Source organism: Myotis lucifugus, unplaced genomic scaffold (assembly GCF_000147115.1).
Source record: "Myotis lucifugus unplaced genomic scaffold, Myoluc2.0 scaffold_78, whole genome shotgun sequence".
Taxonomy (NCBI): domain Eukaryota; kingdom Metazoa; phylum Chordata; class Mammalia; order Chiroptera; family Vespertilionidae; genus Myotis; species Myotis lucifugus.
Genome location: NW_005871126.1, coordinates 3,045,173 through 3,068,950, shown reverse-complemented (window position 1 = coordinate 3,068,950; position 23,778 = coordinate 3,045,173). Strand labels below are relative to the sequence as shown.

General features: G+C 37.4%; 1 protein-coding gene across 2 annotated transcripts in view; it reads right to left on the bottom strand.

Annotated features, from left to right (window-relative positions):
- The window catches only part of ST8SIA1 (ST8 alpha-N-acetyl-neuraminide alpha-2,8-sialyltransferase 1), a 133,582-nt gene that overhangs the window by 17,883 nt on the left and 91,921 nt on the right, over positions 1 to 23,778 (bottom strand). For both annotated transcript variants that reach the window (XM_006090657.3, XM_023755537.1), the window contains one exon: positions 22,049 to 22,141. In XM_006090657.3, the coding sequence (XP_006090719.1) occupies positions 22,049 to 22,141 (93 nt within the window). The remainder of the gene's footprint in view (positions 1 to 22,048; positions 22,142 to 23,778) is intronic.

Sequence of the window (23,778 nt, the reverse complement as noted above, 5' to 3'; positions counted from 1 at the left end):
TTTATTGATTTCAGAGAGGAAGGGAGATGGAAAGAGATAGAAACATCAATGATGAGAGAGAAGCATTGATCGGCTCCTCCTGCATGCCCCCTACTGGGGATTGAGCCTGCAACCCGGGCATGTGCCCTAACTGGGAATCAAACCATACCTACTGGTTCATAGGTCGATGTTCAACCACTAAACTACACCGGCTAGCCCCAAATGTATATATTTTAATTTTTCTTAAATAGTAAACACACACACACACACACACACACACACATCCAAAACAATATGTGGCTACATGGTGAATGGTAGCCTCTTACCCACCATTACTGATCATTTACGTGTTGCACATTTTCTTTTTTGGATCTAGACCTACACAGAATACTAAACGGCTGAGCCCAGAGCCTAGTTTCCGGTGTCCGGCAAGCATTTATCTCGTGTTTTTGCTGGACTAAGGGAGGATCATCCACTCCAACCAGCCTGTTGTCTGACTGCTAGGGACTCATATGTAGGCTTCAGTTCTTCTCCAGTCAGAGATAGAAGTAAAAACTTTACCTCCACAGACACTATTCTTAGGGCTCTTCCTCTCATCTTCATCTTCCCTTTTTGAACATTTTCCAGCTTTCACACAATTTAGCCTGCGAAGTGCTACTGCCTCTACCTGTCACTCTCTACCCATGCATGTTATGTATTGCGAAGGGTGGTTTCCAAGTGATTGAGGAAAGAGAGAAACTGATGAAGGAAGGGCAATGACTTCATCAAGCTAAGAAGCGTTCACATGACCTGGGGATCTTCTGTGTTTCTTTGCCAGTGGGTAGAATGGGGTTGAGTCACAGCCTTTCCCCATCTTCTTCTGAGATTTCCATGCTATTCTTGTTCAGCAGGCTTAGTTCAAAATATGACTCTCAATTCTCTCCTCACTTCAGTGAGTGAAAATTCCTTGAAGATTCTAGCATTTTACTTCCTTTTCTCCTTATTTTTCAGTTCTCTTGTAAATATTTTGGTCCATGTATTCATGTATGATGATTTAATTTAAAAGTTAGAATAAAACATTGCATCATTGCCGAAACCGGTTTGGCTCAGTGGATAGAGCATCGGCCTGCGGACTGAAAGGTCCCAGGTTCGATTCCGGTTGAGGGCATGTACCTGAGTTGCGGGCACATCCCCAGTAGGAGATGTGCAGGAGGCGGCTGATCGATGTTTCTCTCTCATCGATGTTTCTAACTCTCTATCTCTCTCCCTTCCTCTCTGTAAAAAATCAATAAAATATATTTAAAAACAAAAAAAAAACAAAAAAAACATTGCATCATAATGATACATATTACCCCAGCTACTTGCTGAAGACTCACTCTGTGTCAAACACTCTGGTAGGTTCTGGGAATAAAAAGGTGAAAAAGACAGAGTCACTGCTAAGTCATATAAGAGATACTGAGGGGAAGGACACTCTAGGCCAGTGATGGCGAACCTATGACACGCGTGTCAGAGGTGACACGCGTACTCATTTTTTTGGTTGATTTTTCTTTGTTAAATGACATTTAAATATATAAAAATAAATATCAAAAATATAAGTCTTTGTTTTACTATGGTTGCAAATATCAAAACATTTCTATAGGTTCTGGGAATAAAAAGATGAAAAAGACAGAGTCACTGCTAAGTCATATAAGAGATACTGAGGGGAAGGACACTCTAGACCAAGGGCACTGCATGTATGCAGAAGTTCTGGTGAGCATGGTCTTGAGGAGTGAAGAGTGATGCTGGCATTTGAGGCAAATGAGAGAGTGTGGGGAGGGATGGTAAGCTGAGACTTCATTTAGAAAGTAATGGGGAGCCAGTGACAAATTTTAATTTGGATTTTAGAAGACAAATTCGTACTGTAGGGAAAAAAATCCGATTGAAGGAAGATTTCTGGACACTATTTGAGCCCTGGCAAAGGATTTTTATGACTACCATAAAGGCAACAGCAGTGGAAATAATGAGATAATACAAAGATAATAAATAATATGAAAGTAATTTTGATAGGGCTTTGTAGTTAAGTAGATCTGGATGATAAAGTGAGGAGTTACAAAGATGACTCAAAAGTCAGCCACCTCAGTGATTTGATGGATGGTGCTCATAACGGTGATAGGGACTCCTGGGACAGGGAAGGTTTGATGAGAAAGATCATTAATTCACTTCGGGGACACGCTGAAATGTGTGCCTGTGGGGCTTCTACATGGAGACAGCCAGAAGACAGATAACTGTCTGCAGCACAGAGAAGCAAGGCCGGGATGATGCTAATGGCTGACTGAGAAAGCTAAAGGATGTTTTCCCCAAGGGAAGGCAAATAGAGTGACAAAAGAAGAGAGCTGAGAGGCAACACTGGAGAACAGCAACAGTAAGGAGGTAGATTTTTAAAAAGTCAGCAAAGGAAGCTAACAAGAAACAAGACAAAGAGGTGTGTTGTGACTCAAGAAGAAAAGAATTTCAGGGAAGCATGAAATAACAGTATTAAGTGCAGCAGAGGTCAAATAATATACGTACTAAGAATCACCAGTTTCAGTCTTCTATGACATCTCTATTTGCAAATGATTCTCTCTCATCACTGATGTTTCTAAATTTATCTCTCTCTCCCTTTTCCTTCCTCTCTGAAATCAATAAAAAATATTAAAAATAAATAAAAATAAGAACTGTGTTTACACAAATAATAGCCAAAAGCTCTTGCAAAATAACAAATGCTTCTAATGAGAAAACCTTTTTATCCAATGAGAATTAGTGTTATGAAAACTCTGTCTTCTGGGCTGTTGAGTGATATCAGCCACAGGTTATTATCTAGCAAATATTCTAAAAATGCAGCCTTTCTGTTTCACAGGTTTGTTAGAATGAGGTGTAACCCAAAATAAAGACACTCTTTTAAGAGCTTCTGTTCTTAGAGAACAGCAGTAGACTTCTGAATCTATCCTCTATGGGGTTTTGTAATACAGAAACTGGGGGCTGTTTCCCATTCATTCTCCAAAAGCCACTGTTAATCTTTTGGCAGCAGGATAACCAGCCCTTGGCTAACTGGCCATATAAATTGGTGCGATCTAAATAACACTAAAGATTCCTGTTCAATTCTTCACCTAAAATGACTCCCAGTCCCCACCTCTAAAACAGTCAAGGTTTCTGGCATAAGTGGTAAAGGTGGAAGCATAAAGTTTTGTTGGGAGACAATTGCAATAACTCAAGGAGGGAGATGATGGTGGCTTGGACCTAGGTGGTGGCGGTGGAGATGAGAAATAGTTACAATGTTTGAAAGTAGGTTCATCATAATTTGGCAGTGGAGTTAATCAAATGTGAAGTGTGAGAGAAAGAGATAAGTCAAGGAGACCTCAAAGATTTTTGAATCGAGCAACTAGAAAATGGAGTTGCCATTTATTGGGATGGGAAAGAGGGCGGTGGGTGGGTGGGGGGAGATTAAGACTTCTGATTAGTTTAGTTTGATACTCACATTAGATATCCAAATAGGTTAGCCAAGCTGAGGGTTGAATATGTGAGTCTATAAATAGGTACTAGATGGAGGACAAATTTAGGAGTCATCAGAACATAGACAGTATTTATTTAAATTCATTAATATATAATATTGTATAATAATGGAATTAATGATTATGCAATAATATAAAATCACTCTTGTTTGCCTCTTCAAGAGTTTCTCCATCTATCGTTACACAATAAATCTTCTCTTTCCTTTCTAAGTGGTAAACTCAGTCTTGGCCTCTTGAATTTTCTCTTCTCTCCCAGTGAGACCTGGCTAAGCCATGATTTCAACCATAACCCCTAGCTGGTTTCTCTCCAACTACTTTCCTAGAAAAGAGTCCAAAGACCTACGTTCAAGCCAGTTCTTCCAGTTACTATCTGATTGAAGCAAATCATTTACCTTGTCTATCACTAATGTTTTTCACTGAAAAAATCAGGATAATGCTAACATCTGCATTACTTGCCTCTCCATGTGTCAGTTCTATGTACCTAAAGGTTATACAATGATTACTGTTTTCTTTCTGTGTGCCTCCAAACATTCATTCTTTTCTCTTTTTTAAAATATATTTTTATTGATTTCAGAGAAAAAGGGAGAGGGAGAGAGAGATAGAAACATCAATGATGAGAGAGGATCATTGATCAACTGCCTCCTGTATACCCCCAACTGGAGATGGAACCAGCAACCCAGGCATGTGCCCTGACCGGGAATCGAACCGTGACCTCCTTGTTCATAGGTTGATGCTCAATCACTGAGCCACACCAGTCAGGCCGTTCTTTTCTAATTAATCATTTTTCTTTCCAAGTAATTGGCAGGTATTGTTTATTTAAAATAAATCATATTCCATCAAATCTAAGATGCTATCATATTATATGCCAATAACACACACACACACACACACACACACACACACAAAGAACACAGCCAATAGAACTATAAGTCAATGTTTTTATAATAGCGCCATGGATAGTCTTGCACTAACCTCTTGTTTTGGCATTTCTTTCATCTATTCTAAGAAACAGAGGTTTTTCCTGCTTTCACTTACATTGTTTGGCATGTGCTATAGACAATTATTCTGCACACATTTTAGTATCTATCTTGAATACAGCTTCATCTACTTGTGGGTATTTTCTTCCTATTTTGTTGCTTTATAAGAAAATACAGAATGCTTCATCATTTCTCTGATATAATAATTTCCTTATAAATCAAATTGGCAACCCATTGCTCTGTTTCCATGTCTTTCTTTATACACAACTAAAGGCCCAATGCACAAAATTCGTGCAAGAGTAGGCCTTCCTTCCCCCAGCTGCCGGCACCGGCTTCCCTCTGGCACCCAGGACCCCGGCTGCCCAGAGGCCACTGGCAGGCACTCTGGACCCGGGCTTCCCTCACAGCCCTGGCTTTGTCTGGAAGGACAGAAGCACATCTGGAAAGATGTCTGGTCTAATTAGCATATTATGCTTTTATTATTATAGTTTTGGCATCTTTTTGGAGATATTTTAAATGCCAATCAAACTCAACATGTACAGAACCAATGATGCACAAACCTCAATTGAGATGACAATACAGGAGCAGCTATGAACAAGGTCATCTTTGCTCAGGCAACAAAGATGACCTTGTAAAGCTTCGGTTGACCAAGATTCTATTTGGTCAACAGAAGCTATAAAAGGCAGCTCAGTCTTAAAGATGCTAAAATATGAAAACTGTATATCTCATAATCAATAAAATATGTAATTTTATCTTGTGGGCATCCCTTCCTTTTGCCTTTCCCTTCATTAGTACTTGCAATTGTATTTATCAAATATGCTATCTTCTCATCAATTTACATTCTACCCTTATCAATCATTTATATCAAGACTCTGATTTTTGTTGTGCTGGTTGTTACAGATATAAAAGATAATAGTGAAAATTTTAGCTAAAATGAATATCAATTTAGAGTCCAACCAAATGCTAAAATTCTAATTTTTTAAAATATATCTGTATTGTTGAAAGTATTACAGATGTCCCCATTTTTCCCCATTGGCCCTCTCCATCTCCCCCAGCCCCTCTCCAAGCCTTTACCACATTATTGTCTGTGTCCATGGGTTATGCATATATGCATATAAGTAAGTTCTTTGGGTAACCTTTTCCCACCCACCCCTCCCTGCCTTCCAAAAAATCTTTCTATTAAACAAATTAAGGCAGTGTAGTAACAGAACTTATAGAGACCATGTATCTACACTTCTCTATAATATAATGTATGTTCTCTAAGAACATTCTTATATTTCAAGTTGGAAAGCATTTTCCAATAAGAACATATAACTGATTAATATACAAACAAAACAATTATAATTAATAATTTCTAAAACTATATTCTATTTACTCAACTTGGTTTATATTCGCCAGTAAAATTACTTACACATATAAACTTAACAGTGATGGAATTTTCAGACTATAGAAACATTCATATACATACTAATAATTATTCCTACCCTATTATTTCTTATGAGGATATTAGGAAAGCTCATTAATAGCTGAACAATCTGAAATCACTGAACCACAATGAACTGTGTGAAATGGAAGCGTTCACAGATGGGCGCCTACCATCTTGCCGGAAGAAACGCTGAGCACATAAGGAGTTTAGTAAGATAATTAGCGAGTTTCGGGCTTCACTTTTAAGGTTGCCTCCCACAGTTAAGCTGGGGCACAAGTGCTTCAGCGGTAACAAAATCTCTCTGTGAATCAAGAGAGTGCCTACATTCCAAAAGTCCATGCAGTCAGTACAAAGGAAGCACTTGCCAGGAAGGATGCTCTGAACATTCCCAGGAAGGTTACACTTTCAAGGCCCTCTCTTCCCAGGAGGAGCCACTATTCACAGCACAAACCATGTTAACCTCAGATGAAACAGTCACTTTACCATTTATACACACGTGCGTACCCACAGATACCATATACAAAAATGCAGATATATTAGAAATTTGAAGGGCAAAGATGGTGAGGGGTATATCAAGGGGAAATAATCTCAGAACACATAATTTCTGAAGAATAATTTACAATTGATTTCAGAGATCTGAGTTATTTTCTAACAAACTTGCCTAAAGCTCCCAAAGATTTCTTCCCTAATCCTTCGTTGCTTTTCCCTTTTCCAGCCCTTCTTGCTTTCTTATGTCCTCTCTTTGGCTCATCCCAACAGTTCTACCCTCTGCTATTTCAGATCCAACTTTGCAACAATACCACCCCCTTTAGTCTCTCCCTGACCCAGAAGTTAGCAAGAAGTAGTTCCAGACACAAACAGCACACTCCCTAAACAGAATTCTGGTGCCAACTGCTAACAAATTTTTTCCTGCCATGTTACATGCAGAATGTAGTTAAGTAACTTATCTTAGATCACACAGCCAATGCTGCCCTACTGATTTCCAGAAATCACTCCACACATTTTTCCTTCCAATGAAATTAAAATTCACTGACATTCTGATGATCAGGAATAATTATACCACTGAAGTAAACATTGAAAAGGAGGTGGAGGAGGGCAGGTCAGAGAAAGCGAGTACAATAATTGGTAGTCTCAGTATGTTGCATGTCAATATAAATCCTATATAAAGATTATTTTTTTAAAAATGTTTTTACTGATTTCAGAGAGAGAAAAAGAGAGAGAGAGAGAGAGAGAGAGAGAGAGAGAGAAATAGAAACATCAATGATGAGAGAGAATCTTTGGTCAGCTGCCTCCTGCACTCCCCCTACTGGGGATCGAGCCCATAACCCAAGCATGTGCCCTGACAGGAAATCCAATCGTGACCTCCTGGTTCATAGGTTGAAGCTCAACCACTAAACCATGCTGGCGGGGTTATGTAAAGATTCTTAACCTGGTACCCTTGCTGATTCCACCCTGTAATGTTTTCTCACTGGGCTGCAACCCACGATCAATGGACCTGCATGAAAGTACCATGAGAATTTAGTCTATCCCAATAACTATGTACTAATTATGCCTTTAGAGAATCATTTGACCTCACCTGCTATTTAATGTTGAGGATTAGAGGGTCACAGAGGGAAAGAAAAAAAAGGGAACAAATGGACAATGATGTAATAACTACTCTGTGTCAGGAATTGGGTTCTTGGTGCCATGCTCACTTCCTCTGCTCCCAGGACAATGTTACTAAAATGATGCAGAGGACATTCTGATTTTCTGAGTTCAGTACATAAAATTTGGAGTCCAAACTAATCTCCCTTAGATCTAGAGGGGCAGGAACACACACACACACACACACACACACACAATTGGGGCTTCATTCATATTGTCTATCCCTCTAGCTCACAGAGCTGCTGTATTGTCAAAATAAATTTTTATTAGAAGAAAATGTAAAATAGAAAGCTCTTTAAATGATTTTGCTCTATTATACAATTTTGCAGCAAATTTGGAAACTACTGATTTTTTTCCTTAGAGATTTCCTATGCATATAATTATATAGTTGAAGCATATGCATTTATATATTTACTTCCACTTTATATTATAATATGAGTAATTTAATAATGATTAAAGTTATTCAGGAACATTATCCCAAAATGCCATTGTGTATTACTCCATTAATACATATATAACATAAACTGTAAAACAACTGATATATTTTTATATGCTTAAAGAGTTTCATTATTTTCAAATTATCTATACATATTTATATTTGCATACGCTGTGAGTTTTTTCTTTGTTTTTAGGATGGATTTGTAGAAAAATAATAAAAAGTTGATTTTTAAATGATTTTTATTTATCATCTTTTCAAATCTACTTTGGTTTTTTGAATTCCCCTCTTGTATTTTTGTTTTTAGGTTATTCTTTTCTAGTTTTTTTTTTTCTGTCGCTGTTCTTTTCTCAATTATTTGGAGATCCTAGGACTTTAAGTTGATACTATCAGGGGATAAGTTTTGGGAGGTCTTCAAGGAGGGGCTGAGACTATTGAATGTGTGAGGGATATGAATTCTTTGGCCTAAGGGTAGACTGTGGCAGATGATATTTTTCCAAAGATGACCACAACAACATCTAACCACACTCTACTAACAATGTGACTTTCTAATCCTCCTAATAGGAGATGGATGTATGCTAGGACTTTTCCCCCTTGAGCCTGGGTGGGTCTTTTTTTTTTTTAAATTGATTTCATAGAGGAAGGGAGAAGGAGAGAGAAACAGAGACATCAATTATGAGAGAGAATCACTGATTGGCAGCCTCCCTCATGCCCCCCACCGGGGACTGAGCCTGCTACTTGGGCACGCATCCCTGACCGAAACCGAACCAGGACCCTTCAGTCCACAAGCAGATGCTCTATCCACTGAACAAAACCAGCCAGGGCCTGGGTGGGCCTTTGTGATTGCTTCATCCTATAGAGCAGCAGTTCTCAACCTGTGGGTCGCGACCCCTTTGGCGGTTGAACGACCCTTTCACAGGGGTCGCCTCAGACCATCCTGCATATCAGATATTTACATTACGATTCATAACAGAAACAACATTACAGTTATGAAGTAGCAACAGAAATAATTTTATGGTTGGGTCACAACATGAGGAACTGTATTTAAAGGGCCAGAAGGTTGAGAACCACTGCTGTAGAGTATGATGGAACTGATGCTCAATCACTTCCGATGAGAGGTTATAAAAATGGCATGCTCTTCTGCTTTGTTCTCTTTGTACACAAGGTTTGGGGGAAGCCAGCTACTATGTTAACAGTCCAACTGTCCTGAGGCTGTCATGCTGTGAGGTCGCCCAAACTAGCCGACAAGGAGAGACCATGTGGAGAGCCCTGAGACCACGTGGAGAAAGCGAGGTGCCTGGTCAGCACCAGCCCTGCACCATTTCAACTTGAACCACCTGATGAGAGACCATGAGAGATTTGCTCAACCTAGTCCTTCCTGAATCCCTGACCCACAGAAATTGTGAAAGACACTAAAATTATTGTTGCTTAAGCCCCAAAGGGTGATATGTTATTGAGCAATAAATAACTGAAACAAGAGCTTCAAAACACTTCAACTCCAATCTCCCCATATGTGATGTTATTTTCCAGTATTTTAGCTGTGCCTTTTGACACTACAAATCATATGCAAAGATATTGTGTATATAATTATTATTTTATACAGATGAGGTTTGTTTAGGTTTATTTGCTTAGTGGTTTCTTTGCATCTCAGATTTTTCTTCTGAAGTAATTTATTTTTTCCTGATATACATTCTTTAGAATTTCTTTCAGTGACGGTCTATTGATGGCAAATAATCTTTATGTCTTTTTTTTAGAAAATGTTTTTCTTAAGTAATTTGCTGAGCATGCATTTCTATGTTGATAGTTGCTTATATATCAGCACTTTGAAAATGTTTTTTCACTATCAGTATTACTGTTGGAAGGTGTCTGCTTTTAGTCTATAAATCTTTTGCAAGTGATCTGTTTTTTCTCTCTGGCTGTTTTTAACAGCATTTTACTTTCTTTAGTTTTACTAAAATGGTCTAGGTCTGCCATTTTAAAAGTGTATGTTTTATATTTTGTGTTGTAATTATGGATTACATTATTCTTTAATTCTGAATAAGTCTCAACTTTTACCTCTATTTTATGATTCCCCAATTATACTTTAATGTAGTCCTTCTCGTTCTATGTGTGTTTTTTTTATCTTATCTTCATATTTTCTATATCCTTGTATCTGGAAAATTATTTGCCTATCTTTCAGTTTACCAATTCTCTCTTCAGTTATGTATAATCATTGTGTGCTCATTTAAACAACTACAATTTTCATTACCAAAAGTTCTTTTTCAAAATTATCTAGTAAATTTTGATGTTTGATGTTCTCTTATTGACTTATTCTTATTTTTATTAAGATTTTATTCTTAGTTATATACTACGTCTGATAATTCCAATATGTTCTTAGGCATTTGCATCTGTAACTTATGTTTGCTTTTTGTCTCTGAGGACTCTCAATATTGATGGTTTGTATGAATTTCAGTGTTTGCTAATGAGCTTGTATTTGTTTAAAAGTGATATAAGGGAATTCCGAGAGCTTTCCTCTAGAACAGTGGTCGGCAAACCACGGCTAGCGAGCCACATGCGGCTCTTTGGCCCCTTGAGTGTGGCTCTTCCACAAAATACCACATGCGGGCACGCACGTACAGTGCGATTGAAACTTCGTGGCCCATACGCAGAAGTCGGTTTTCAGCCTGGGCGAGTCTATTTTGAAGAAGTGGCATTAGAAGAAGTGGGGGGTGTCAGTCGGTTGGGCGACAGGAGAGGCGGTGCAGGCGGGCAGCGGGGTACGCAGCGCGGGGGGAGGTGCGTGCGATTCATGCACCAGTTGAGTGAGCCAGTCAGTCAGCAGTCTCATTGTGCAGTGGTTAGTGCTAGTCGCGTCCGCAAATCGCGTGCGGGTGACAAAAGTACCTCCTCGAAGCATAAAGTTACCTGTATTTTTCCAACCAGCTGCAAATCCTACAGGTATTTTTGTCATCAATTTAAGAATTGTAATTATTTTGTGTTGGTGGCTTTATTAGTATAAAATGAAACTTATCTGCTTAGAGGGGTTTAAATGCCTAACCTTGCTAAATAACGTCTCTCGCTTACTGTTTATTTCCTTCCTTAGCACTCATGACAACTGCAATTATTTGATGTGACTATTTATTTATTTAAAGTTGATCTTCCTCACTAGAATGTAAGTTCCAGAAGGATGTCATGTTATCTTCAGCCTTAGACACATAATAGGCATTCCATAAACATATTAGTGTATTGAACTCATGTTGTTAATACTAAGTACTCAATCCAAAATTATTAAGTTAATAACAATGTACCTACCTATATAGTTTAAGTTTAAAAAATTTGGCTCTCAAAAGAAATTTCAATCGTTGTACTGTTGATATTTGGCTCTGTTGACTAATGAGTTTGCCGACCACTGCTCTAGAAGAAATGTGTTTGCTTCTACTGGGAGCCAGCGGCTGCTAATGACCTGAGACCACATTAGGTTCCTTACCATCCCTTATCATGGCTTAATATGAAACACCCATTAATATGGTAACATGGTCTCCTGTTCTCATCTTTGATATCCAAATTGTATAGTTCACAGTGCTTGGTCTGGTTTTAGGTCCCTGATTTTCTGTTTTGTGGCAGTTTTTTTGTTTGTTTGGAGAAGAAGTTATGCAGATAACCATGGAAATTTCCTAAATTTGATGAGCCCATTAATGGATTTTAAAATGTATTAGCCAAGAACAAAATGTATTCCAACAGAAGAATTTTCCTGAGTAGCCATTCTGAATATCAATCAGAGTAGTTTTACTGGATGCAGCCACATTATTTCATTGATATCTCTCAACAACCCTCAAGGTAAACAATTTTATTCTCAATTGACAGGTGGGAGGTTAAGCAACCAATGCAACATAGTGCACTGGCACTAGAATTTGAACATAAATCTCTTTAAAGCCAAGACCTCTATTACAGTGCAATATTGCATCTCAGACACAAACTCCGTACAGATCTATATCCTTTTAGAAGCATCCCCTCTCTATCTCCTACTTGCTCTCTTTAGTTCCAGTTTTAGCATCCACCTCTGAATTCCCTTATATTATGGCAGGTGTTAGAATGCTATCAATGGATGCCAAGCCTTGATGCAAACACTGATAAGATGCTCCAAGTCTGAGGAGAAGAGTCAGCTGGCAGAGTAGATATGGAAGTTTTAGAAACATAAGCTGAGATGTGAGTCATATAGAATTTTAAAGACAAACTGCTATAATCTTCTTTGGACCCAAATTATTTTCCTTAATACTCAAATTATTTTTTTAAAAAGCACACACTCATCTGCTGATGGGAACTTGAGCTATTTCCAGATCTTGGCTAGCTTATATAAACAAAGGCTAATATGCAAATTGTCCCCTCAACCGGGAGTTCAACTGGGAGTTCGACCAGGGGGTGGGGCCGGCCAGTCAACTGCCCATGGCCCCTCCCCTCAGCCGGCCCCACCCCTGACCGGCCTCCCCACCCCAATTGGAGGTGGGGCCAGTTAGACCCCACCCATGCATGAATTCGTGCACTGGGTCTCTAGTTGTGAATAATGCTGCTATGAAGATAGGGGTACATATGTTCTTTCTGATTTGTGTTTTGGGATTCTTAGGATATATTCCCAGAAGTGAGATCACTGGGTCAAAAGGCAGTTCCATTTTTAATTTTTTGAGGAAACGTCATACTGTTTTCCACAGTGGCTGCACCAGTCTGTATTCCCACCAACAGTGCACTAGGGTTCCCTTTTCTCCACATCCTCACCACTTGTTTGTTGATTTATTGATTATAGCCATTCTGACAGGTGTGAGGTGATATCTCATTGTGGTTTTAATTTGCATCTCTCTATAATTTGTGACCTTCGGCATGGAACTCTTACCCTTTGCAATAGCATGCATGGACCTGGAGAGTATTATGCTAAGCAAAAAAAAAAAAAAGCCAGTCAGAGAAAGATAAATACACATATGATCTCACTAATATGTGGGATCTGATGAACAAAATGGAACCAGGAACATGTATACATGGAACAGACTGGCGAGTGCCAGAGGGGCAGGGTAACTGGATAAAGAATGTGAAGTGATTAGCTAAAGAATATATGCAGACCCCAAGGTCAGGGACAATAGTGTGGTGAAGGCCAAGGGAGGGTTCGGTGGTGGGGGTCAGTGGAGATGGACAAAGGGGAAGAAAATGTGGGACATCTGCAATAGTGTCAACATTAAAAAATTTTAATTAACAAAAAAGGTGAAAAATAAAATAAAAAGTACACAAAATAAACAACTGTTTTTCCCAGTAATATCGCCACATTCCCAATTGCCTTTAGTAAATAGAGGCAATAACCATGGGATAAAGTCTCTTCCTCTTGTATGAGAAAGACTATCCAGGCTCTACTGGATACAGAAACCTCAAATAAATACAGGGTCTCATATCAAGTTCACCCTGTGAATCAAAAGCTACAGGCTTACAAATTTTAAAAGGTTAACTCCACCGTGATTTATACTGCATTTGTCCTGAAAGCTTTTTTATTTCCTAATTCATGACAACTTAAAAAAAAAATAACCAAGTTTTCCCTGCTAAGCATTCCACTAATATTGTTTTGAAATATCAGTTACTAAAACATTCGTCTCCTCAGCTTAAGATAAGAAATGCATTTTAACTGACACCAAAAAAATTCATTGAATTTCCTTTTATAAGACAATTTAAACCAGAAATTCAGTTTGGAGGAGATTTTTAAATGTATCTATTACTTATTCATTCCTGTGCATGTCCTGTGTGCCAAACAACTTGCTGGGACCTCAATGGCACAGGTAAGAGAGTCTGACCCCACACTGCTCACACCTATACTATTTTCTCAAATATGCCTGTATAGAAACACACACATTCAGAATCCTGCTGCTCTGTTTTAGTGGCTGCAAATAACAATCTTTCCCAAGTTAGAGCTTTCATATTTAAAAATGAATTCTTAATGTCATGATAGGTCAACTTAGTTCAACTTGTTATCTTTTAAAATCATTTGCCCAAATATGTATGGAACTGCTGTGATAAGAAAAATGGCTACTGAGGTTTCAACTCTGTTGCAAGTCGAGAAATAAGCTTTGAGAACTCTGATTTCTTCTTTTAGATGATGCTATCATATAATGACTCAGTCTGGGCCATTTTTGTATAATGCAACCCTTGGAAAATTAAAGATGCTTACATGCACATCCATGAAAATTTTGCATAAATTGTAGAAGGGGTTCAAGGAGCCCCTAAAGCCCCTTAGGTAGACCCCAAGACCTTGGCAATGTCTATGACTGTGAGTAACTCCAGTGTGTGAGTCATGTTTCACTCAACTTTGTATTCCCTCTTCCAGAGCAGATTTCAAAAGGTATTAGTTGAATTAGTGCTTCTGCATCTTGGTTCTCATGACACTTGAATCTTAATCTCCCTCTCCCCCCAGGAATTTCCAAATCCTCCACTTCTACATAGATACTTTCCTAAAACATCTGCTCGGGACTAATTTGAAAGTCTAAACAGCTTTCTCTTTTCCAAACTCTACTTTCATAATTTTCCCTTTTCCACTTTACAAAATAAAAGCATACCTCTTATTATCCCAAATATTACAAGGATGCAGAGTGTAAAAACCACCAGACCACCAAACCAAAAAAAATATTTCCAAGATACACAGCTCCTGAGGCAGTGCCCCTTGAGAGAAAGCAAAACATTTCAAAAAAACATAGGAAACAGAAAGACTGTGCCTTATTTTATTCAGGGGACAAACTCTTGGCAATTTCCTTACCTTATTTACATAGTCAATAATTAGAGTTCAGAAATGAGATGATGATATGGGGTCACATTTTAGCATGTACTTGAATTAAAAAGTAGTCTGCCTTTCCTGACACAGAGTCAACTCAACTTACTGAATCAATTTGACAAAGATTACTGACATTGCTACGAGGATATGTCACATCAGAAGAGTTAAATCTGTATTTCTCAGATTTTGACTGTATATATTTAAAGCCTATGCACAGTATATAATGCCCTGAACATACATTCTTGCCAGCTATTTAACTTTGTAGCCAAAAAATCAAGTGATTTTAAAATGATCAATGAAATAAAGATGGATTTAAAACATTCTTGTAAGGCATATTTGAACAAAAATATTTAAAACCCATTAGGTTAGTTGGTATGTTGATAAAGAGTAATCTTATGCATGGATCTTTGCTTCCATCCACCTGCAAAACTCAGTAAAGAAAGGAAGAGGACAATAGCAATTGAACGTCCAACAGACTCTGCAGGTATATTAGAACAGACTCTCTCCTCCCAGCCCATAAAAATGCAATCAGAGGCTTTTCTCATCTTGTGTCGCAGGCATCCTAACTAATCTTTTTGTCAAAGAGAACACATTTTACACCCATTGAATAACAACTTACTGAGATGATATACCTCATGTTAAGTGTTGTTACCACACCACACACACATACACACAGACAAGGGCACAAGGAAACTTTTGGAGGTGATGGATGTATTTATTACCTTAATTGTGGTGACAGTATCACGGGTGTACGCAAAGACCCAAATTCATCAAAGTGTAGACATTAAACATGTGCAGTTTTTTTGAATATCAATTATACCTCAATATAGCTGTTTTTCAAAAAATAAGAATGCATTTAAACAAGTATCCTAACAAAAGTGATAGTAATTTCTGTTAAATTCATCAACAAATATTAAGTTCTCTAACCTTATTTTTTGTACCATAATCATATGGCCTCATAGATATTTAATTTTTCTCAAGCCTATTTTATCTTTTTATAATATGTTTTTATTTATTTTAGAGAGAAGGGAAGGGAAGGGACAGAGAGATAGAAACTTTGATGAGAGAGAAACATCAACTGGCTGCCTCGTGCAGGAACCTACTGGGGATCGAGCCCGCAACCCAGGCATGTGCCCTGAATGGGAATCGAACTGTGATCTCATAGGTCAATGCTCAACCACTGAACCTCCCTGGCTGGGCAAGCCTGTTTCTTGATACTGATATTTTCTAGGAGAATTTTGTAGTGAAAACTCATAATGCTTATAAATCTTGGTGGAATATTTTTTATAAGAATCAAGAATTTGGAGGACAGCTGAAAATTAGTGGTACTTAGCATTTCCACTGCACAGCTTTGCCCAATGAGTTTAATTTTCAGTCACATGGAAGTGCAAGACACTGCCAACATCTTGGGTTTGAACAGCTTTGAGAGAAGACTGTATAAGATATGAATAAAAAACTTCCCCAATCCAGTACTCTCCTTCCCCTGGGAAGGACCACTCTTGTTCTTCATAGTTTTACTTGCTCTGTATGTGTCCCTCAGCCATACTGTTAGTTTTATTTTTACCTTTATATGAAGTTCTACTGTATTTTGTATGACTTACCTTTTTTCTCAACATCAGGTTTATGAATTTCATCCATTTTATTATGAGTAGTTATATAGTTCATTGCTATAAAGTATTCTGTTATGTAAACATTTTCCTATTTATTCATTCTATCACTGATGCACAGTGGTAGAATCAATTATTTATTTATTTATTTATTTATTTATTTATTTTAATACTCACCCGAGGATATGCTCACTGACTTTAGAGAAAGGGAGAGTGAGAGAGAGAAACATCAATGTGAGAGAGAAACATCAATTGGTTGCCTTTCATACATGCCCCAACCAGGACCGAACCCCAATCCAGGCACGTGCCCTACCTGGGAATTGAACCCATGAGCGGGATGACACTCCAAAAACTGAGCCACACAGTCAAGTGTCATAACTATTTTAGATTTTAACTACTATAAACAACTATCATGCCCTTCTCCCTTATAGTTACTGTTGTTTTTCTCTAGGCAGCGGTTCTCAACCTGTGGGTCACGACCCCTTTGGCGGTCGAACGACCCTTTCACAGGGGTCGCCTAAGACCATCCTGCATATCAGATATTTACATGACGATTCATAACAGTAGCAACATTACAGTTATGAAGTAGCAACGAAAATAATTTTATGGTTGGGTCACAACATGAGGAACTGTGTTTAAAGGGCCAGACGGTTGAGAACCACTGCTAGGAATGGAACCGCTACGGTATGGGGTACGTTCTTCTTCAACTGCACTAGATAATGTCAAAATGCATTCCAAAGTGGTTGTAATTATATTCACTCCAACCAGCATATATGATACTGTCTATTGCTTCACATCCTCACCAAAAGCTGAAACAATTGTTGCCACCTGATGGATACGGAATAATGCCTCATTTGAATATTTATTTGCATTTTTCTGATTATTAATGAGGTTGAGCATATATTCATTCATTTACTTGCTATTTAGACTAGTGCTTTGAAGTCTAGTTCTGACATTTTTTATTGGGATTTTTTATTTTCATATTAATTTCTTCCTAAATTAAATGAGTTATTCATATATTCTGAATGCAAGTCCTTGGTTAGTTGTCTTCTTCTATAATGTGGTTGTACTTGCTCTGCTTTTAGCATGTCTTTTTATGAATAAAAGCTCCTTATTTTAATATATCAAACGTATCAGTCTTTTCCTTTCAATTAGTGCTATTTATTTAAGAAATTACAAGGCCTGTGCTGTTTCCTACAAGATTTCATTTTGCTTTTCAAGTTTCAGTCTCCACTATCTAGAAACAATGCTTTGTATAAAGTATGAGGTAGAAATGTAATTTCATTTGTTTCCAAATAGACACCTGTCTCAACATCATTCTGAAAAGTTTTTCCTTTTCTCATTGATCTACAATATTACCTCTGTCATATATTAAGAGTCTCTATGTATGTGGATCTGATTGAGGGGCCCCTGTTCTGTTTAACTGATCAGTTTGTTTATCTCTGCACCAATACCACATTGTCTTAATTATAATAGCTATATATAGGTACTGGATTATAATATCTGATAGAGTAACTCTTCCAACCATTTTTTTCTTCAAGAGCTCCTTTGATATCCTTGGCTCTGCATTTCAACTTGTCAAGTTATACACACACAACAGTATTGAGGTTGTTATTGGAATTTCAATGAATCTATAGACCAATTTGGATAGCACTGATGCCTTTACAATACTGAGTCTTTTAGTCATGGACATGGTATATCCATACATTTAGTCAGGTTGTCTGAAATGTCTCAATAAAATTCCAAATTTTTTCCATAGAATGCTTGCTTTTTTGTTTAAGTACATCATATTACTTGATGCTATTATAATGGTATATCATTTCCTTATTTCACAAAATAGAATAGTTATATTCATTTTGATTTTTAATCCAAATACCTTGCTACACTGAATACATTTTTTAAGTGAAAAAATTTAAACTTTCCAAAATAACTTGTCACTTATGAAAACTCGATTGTTTCCTTGTACAATGCATGGATCACCTGGAAAGATCACCGGGTGTGATGGTAACTGATTAGGAGCATGGGTTTTGGATTGAGCTATGTCTGGGTGAAGTCCCAGAATGATTACTAGCAACTGTGAGTATGAGCAGGTGACTAAACCTACCACATCACATTTCCTTTTTCTGGAAATACATATTTAAAATATTCTACCTATTAGGATTGTTTTGAGGATTAAATGTTGCAATGTTTTTAATAGCACAAAATCTAGCACATGGAAATGCTGACTAAATGATTAATCATAATGATTTGTATCATAATGATTCTTGCTTGCCTTGTATTAATTGTTTATGTTGAACATAAGTCTTAACCAACAGGTTTATTTTGCCTCTTAAGTATTTAATTGTTTACCCTTTCCTTTCTCCTGTAGTTTTCATAATTTTTCTCAATAACACAATCTCTCTCTCTCTCTCTCTCTCTCTCTCTCTCTCTCTCTCTCTCTCCCCATCCCTCCCTCCCCCCTTCATCTTGCTCCAAATGTTGCTCTAAATATTTTTGTTCACTTTCCTTTTAAAGTCTTACTATCAACTCCACATATGAAGTTATGGAAACAGAATCTTTTACCCTTGGATGTCTCATTTCACTCCACAAGAACACTTATTCCTTCTTAAAAGTTATTCCCAAATCAAAATAATAGTTAAAGTAATATATTATGGTTATGCAAGATGTTTCTATTGGGGAAAATGAATGAAGAGTACATAGGAACTTCCCATACTTTTTTTTGGAACTTCTTCTGTATCTGTAATTATTTGTAAAGATGTTTAAATAATCAAAAAATATTTCTGTGAGTTCTCTTGCCCTTTTGTTCATTCTCTTGAACCTGGGACAAACTCATCCCAAATTTAAAAACTACTCATCCTTAGGGTCCCCAGAGCCCCAACACACTTAATTGAAGCAAAAGGACACCATCATCACTGGTGATTTTCTGCCAACTTCCTGATCAGACCCCCATGAAAAATAGTAAATAAATAAATACACACATTCAAGAATTGAGTGAGAGTCAATAATTAAACTTTAAGAGAGTGATGTTTTATTTTCTCCTTCTACATTAGCTACATCAAAAACAAATCACCCTAAAAAGTAAGTATCAAGCTAATCTTTGGTCATTCAATTTATTGATTCACAAATTTGACTGTCATTTTTTATTTTTAATGACATATTTTTAAAGACTAGTTTATTGATTTTTAGAGAGAGAAGAAGAGAGAAAGGGAAAGAGAGATAGAAACATCACTATGAGAGCATAACATCAATTGGCTGCCTACCGGGATTGAGCCCACAATCTTGGGCATGCGCATCAAACTGGCCATCTTTCAGTGCACAGGGCAACACCCAACCAACTGAGCCACACCAGCCAGGGCTTCAGTGAAATTTTAGAAACTAATTGTTCCATGCTTCCATATTTCCAAATATCAGAGAGAAAGAATGTTCAGAGATAAAAAATAATACTAATGATAGCTAACACTTATATAGTGCTTACAGTATACCAGGCACTGTTCTAAGCATTATATATAATTAAGATATATAGATATATATGCACATACACATATAGGGTGGGCCCAAAAATGTATACACAATTTAACAGCTGATAGCTCAATTTTGAAAATAAAATGTATTTTAACATCCACTGCCTTTATAATTATTCGAAGTGTGTATTTACACTTTGGGGGATGCCCCTATATATGCACATGTATACATATATATACACATGTAGTATAATTCACTATAATAAAAGTATTATCCCCGCTTTACAAATGAGGAAGCTGATGGAGACAGTGTTAAGTAACTGAGCCACGCTCACACAGCCCGTAAGTGGTGAACAGGGAGTAAACCCAAGTCATCTTAGAGTACAGAATCTTCACCACTAAACCCTCAAGTCTTCCAACTCAAAGAACCTCTCATTAATGTACTAAGCAACATGAATTTCAAAAGACCCATTCTAAGATAAATGTTGGTAAACTATCTGAATTCAAATGATAAAAATAAAATTTTAAAAAGTTATCAGTGGAGAGAGAAAAGATTTCCCTTGAACAAAAAATAAATTTCTATTAGACTTCTGATTGGCAACACTAGAACTTAAGAAGATAATAAAACAATAACTTCAAAGTCCTGAAGAACATATGAAATATCTGAAAAAAGTTTACCTAATATTAATGACCATTGTTTTCAAATGGGGAGGTTTGGGATGATTTGTTGTTTACCTTCTTTGTACTTTTCTCTTTTGTTTTAAATTCTGATAATGAACGTGTCTTTGTTGAAAACAATAAAATTATTGTTATAAAAATATTCACATGGACTAAATTTCTTAAATATGAAAAATGAAACCATAAATTTACTAGATAAATACAATATATTTTCCATTGGAGGAGATATGGATATGAAAGATCATCCGAGGAAAGATTTTTTTTTATAAAAAGAAACCATAAAGAAAAAGATTAACAAATTACATAAAAAATGTTAAGTTCTGACAGGACATAAGTTAAAAGATATGTGACAGATTAGGAGAATACATATGTTACATACATAGCAAACAAAGATTTAATATCTATATTATAAACAGTTCCTCTAAATCAAATGGAAGATATTTTTAAAAGCACAAATAAACAAGAAATACAAATAGGCAATTCATAGAAGTGCTAATAGCCAATACCCACTCAGCCCCTCTTGTATTCAGAAAAAATATATATTAAGTAAGTAAGTAATGTACCATTTTTCACCCAACAAACTGGTAAAAATCTAAAGGTTAATAATACATAATTAGGATTAGGAAACAGGCAGGTTTACCTGTTACTGAAGAAGAAGTAAATGGTACATTTTGGAAGGGTAATTTCACAATATCCCTCAAAATTAAAAATTATTCGGTTGTGTTTCTAGACATCTATTTTATGGGAATACTTACTTAAGAGCCAAAACAAGTAGTGCAACAGTGTTTAAAAAGTGACACACAGTGCTGGCCACTTGCACAGGACTTCCTTAGAGGACAAGCACCAAAGCCCAGATGTTTGGATATTTCACTCTTAATTGCGAGCTACACAAGAGAGTCTAACGGCAACGTCTGACTCCTCTTTTCACAGAGACTGAGTCATTTTCCACAATGAACAGTCCTTGGAGACACAGCCCACTGATGGGCTTCATCAACTAGAGACTGGCACACAGAAGCTCCCACAGCAGCTGCCAAGATTTCTGGAGTCAATACTAGAGCAAGAATTTTCCATTTTGCTTTCCCATATCTGATGGATATAATATAATATCATCATACACTCCTATATATCCTGACAATATTGTTATTTTTATGCACGCATATGCAGTAGATTGATCATTTCTTTTATCTTTATTCTTAACAAAACTGATATTAATTCAGTTCAACAATCAATGCCAATCAATGAGTTGGGACCAAAGCCAACAAATTGGAAAGTAGTAGTAATGAGTAAGCAGGATATTGTGTTGCTTCTTTGAGCAAAACAATGGGTCCTCATGTTATTTCTACCGTCTCTGAAGACAAGAAACAGAATCCCAGCAGGAGCATGAAATGGTGTTTGGATTCCCATAATCCTGCCTAGTTTATTTACAATTCCCTTCTTCATCCTTCCTGCCTGTCCAGATGGTGTCCTTCTTTGTTTCCTATGCTCACTGTCTTTAGATGTTTAATACTTCAAAAGCCTTCCTCTCTAGTCCCTCACCAACAGACGTCATAAATGCTTACCTTTGCCGAATTATGCTGGGGTTAGCTGTCACTAGATGACTTTTGGATCCAACATCTTTAGTGTATTCACTTGACAAGGGAGGAAGATTGCATCTAGGGAAACAAAAACAAACATTTTAGAATGAATTACCTACCTTCAAACTGTCAGTTATCACAACAAATAGGAATTTTACTAAGTCTAGCTCAATTCACAAATAACTTTTATCACCTCTCCCTTTTAATGGACATCAGATGACTATCAGCACCTTCAAAACACTGCCATACAAACTAGTCCTATTTTAGAAGAAAGAAAACATCAGCTGCAGAGGTAAATGATCTATGAAAGGAAAGAGAAATAACTGGAATGAATTTATTCCATTCAAAATATTTTTGAAGTGGGAGGACAGGGAGTATTAGACCTGAAATTGCAGCTCAGGAGAGTGTGGGACATGAGAGGACACAGGGCCTACACTGTACTCTGCACACCTCTAAACCTCAAGAGACAGGGAGGAATTGTATTTGTGTTTTTCCCTTTTTTTTCCAAATTTTAAATTATAATAGTACATTCAGGGTAAAACCTGCCTTGAATGTACCATTATAATGTGCTAAATCAATGCATGTTCCCCTTTTGTGTACATGACCAGTGTATGGGTTGACTACTGGTGAAGTCGTAGTGATCTGTCATCTAGAGAAATGAAATGATTATCCACCATCCCAGGTCTGCCAAGGAAGAGAGTATGTTTTCCTGGTGATGGAAATAACTCTCTCTCTCTCTCTCTCTCTCTCACACACACACACACACACACACACACACACTCTGGTTTGCTTTTCGTGGCCATGTCTTATGAATGTTTACAATGGAAAATATGGCAATTGCAAATCCAAATCCCATGGCTTTCTGCCAGTGGGAAATTAGACAAATTAATTCATCAGCCTGGCCTCAGTTTCCCCATTAGACAAATGAAGATAGTGTCTTCCTTTCCAATAAGGTTGTTGTAAAGATTAAAAGGAGAAATATATAAACAGCCCCTACCTTTATGTCCCACACATAGTAAAAGCTCAAAAATATCACATATCAGAAATAGCATGTCAATTAATTAAATACACATCTATTACTTATGACAATCTCAAATGAATCTACAGTTTCCACTAGGTTTTATTTTATTACTGTGTCCTAGTTTCTCCTTTCCACCCATATCTCTAACCTGACTTCTACCACATCCGGGCATCACTAACTTTTATTACTTCAACAAACTAAAGCATTGTTTGTTTGTAGGTAAAGAGGTCTTACAAATATTAATGTCTCTGCAGTTCCCCAACTAATAAATTTTTCCCAAACAAATTTTCCCCAGGACATGGAATTTTCCGGGCACCCACTCAGCTGATCAGCTCGAGTTCCCTGGTGTTGTCTCTTACTCAGCCTGTGACTCCTACCACATCAGGGCATCCTAGGTGGAACCCTGTCTCAGTTGATTTAGAGTCTTCCTTTCATCTGCTCTTTGGTAATGAGATACTGGTTTTTGTGGCAGCTACCCACAGATTAGTCAGCTAGTCAGTGACTTCTGAGTGTCCACTGAGAACCAACACTGTGGGGAGCCTGGGGGAAGCCGAGTCCCAGAGCCTGCTCTTGAAGCATCTCCGGCCTAGAAGTCACATGACACCCCATGTGGTTTCTGAGGACCCTCAGGAGGGGGTGAGCTAATACATTAGCAACCAGGCTCATCTGGCAGTGGGCTGACTGTGGTCTTGTG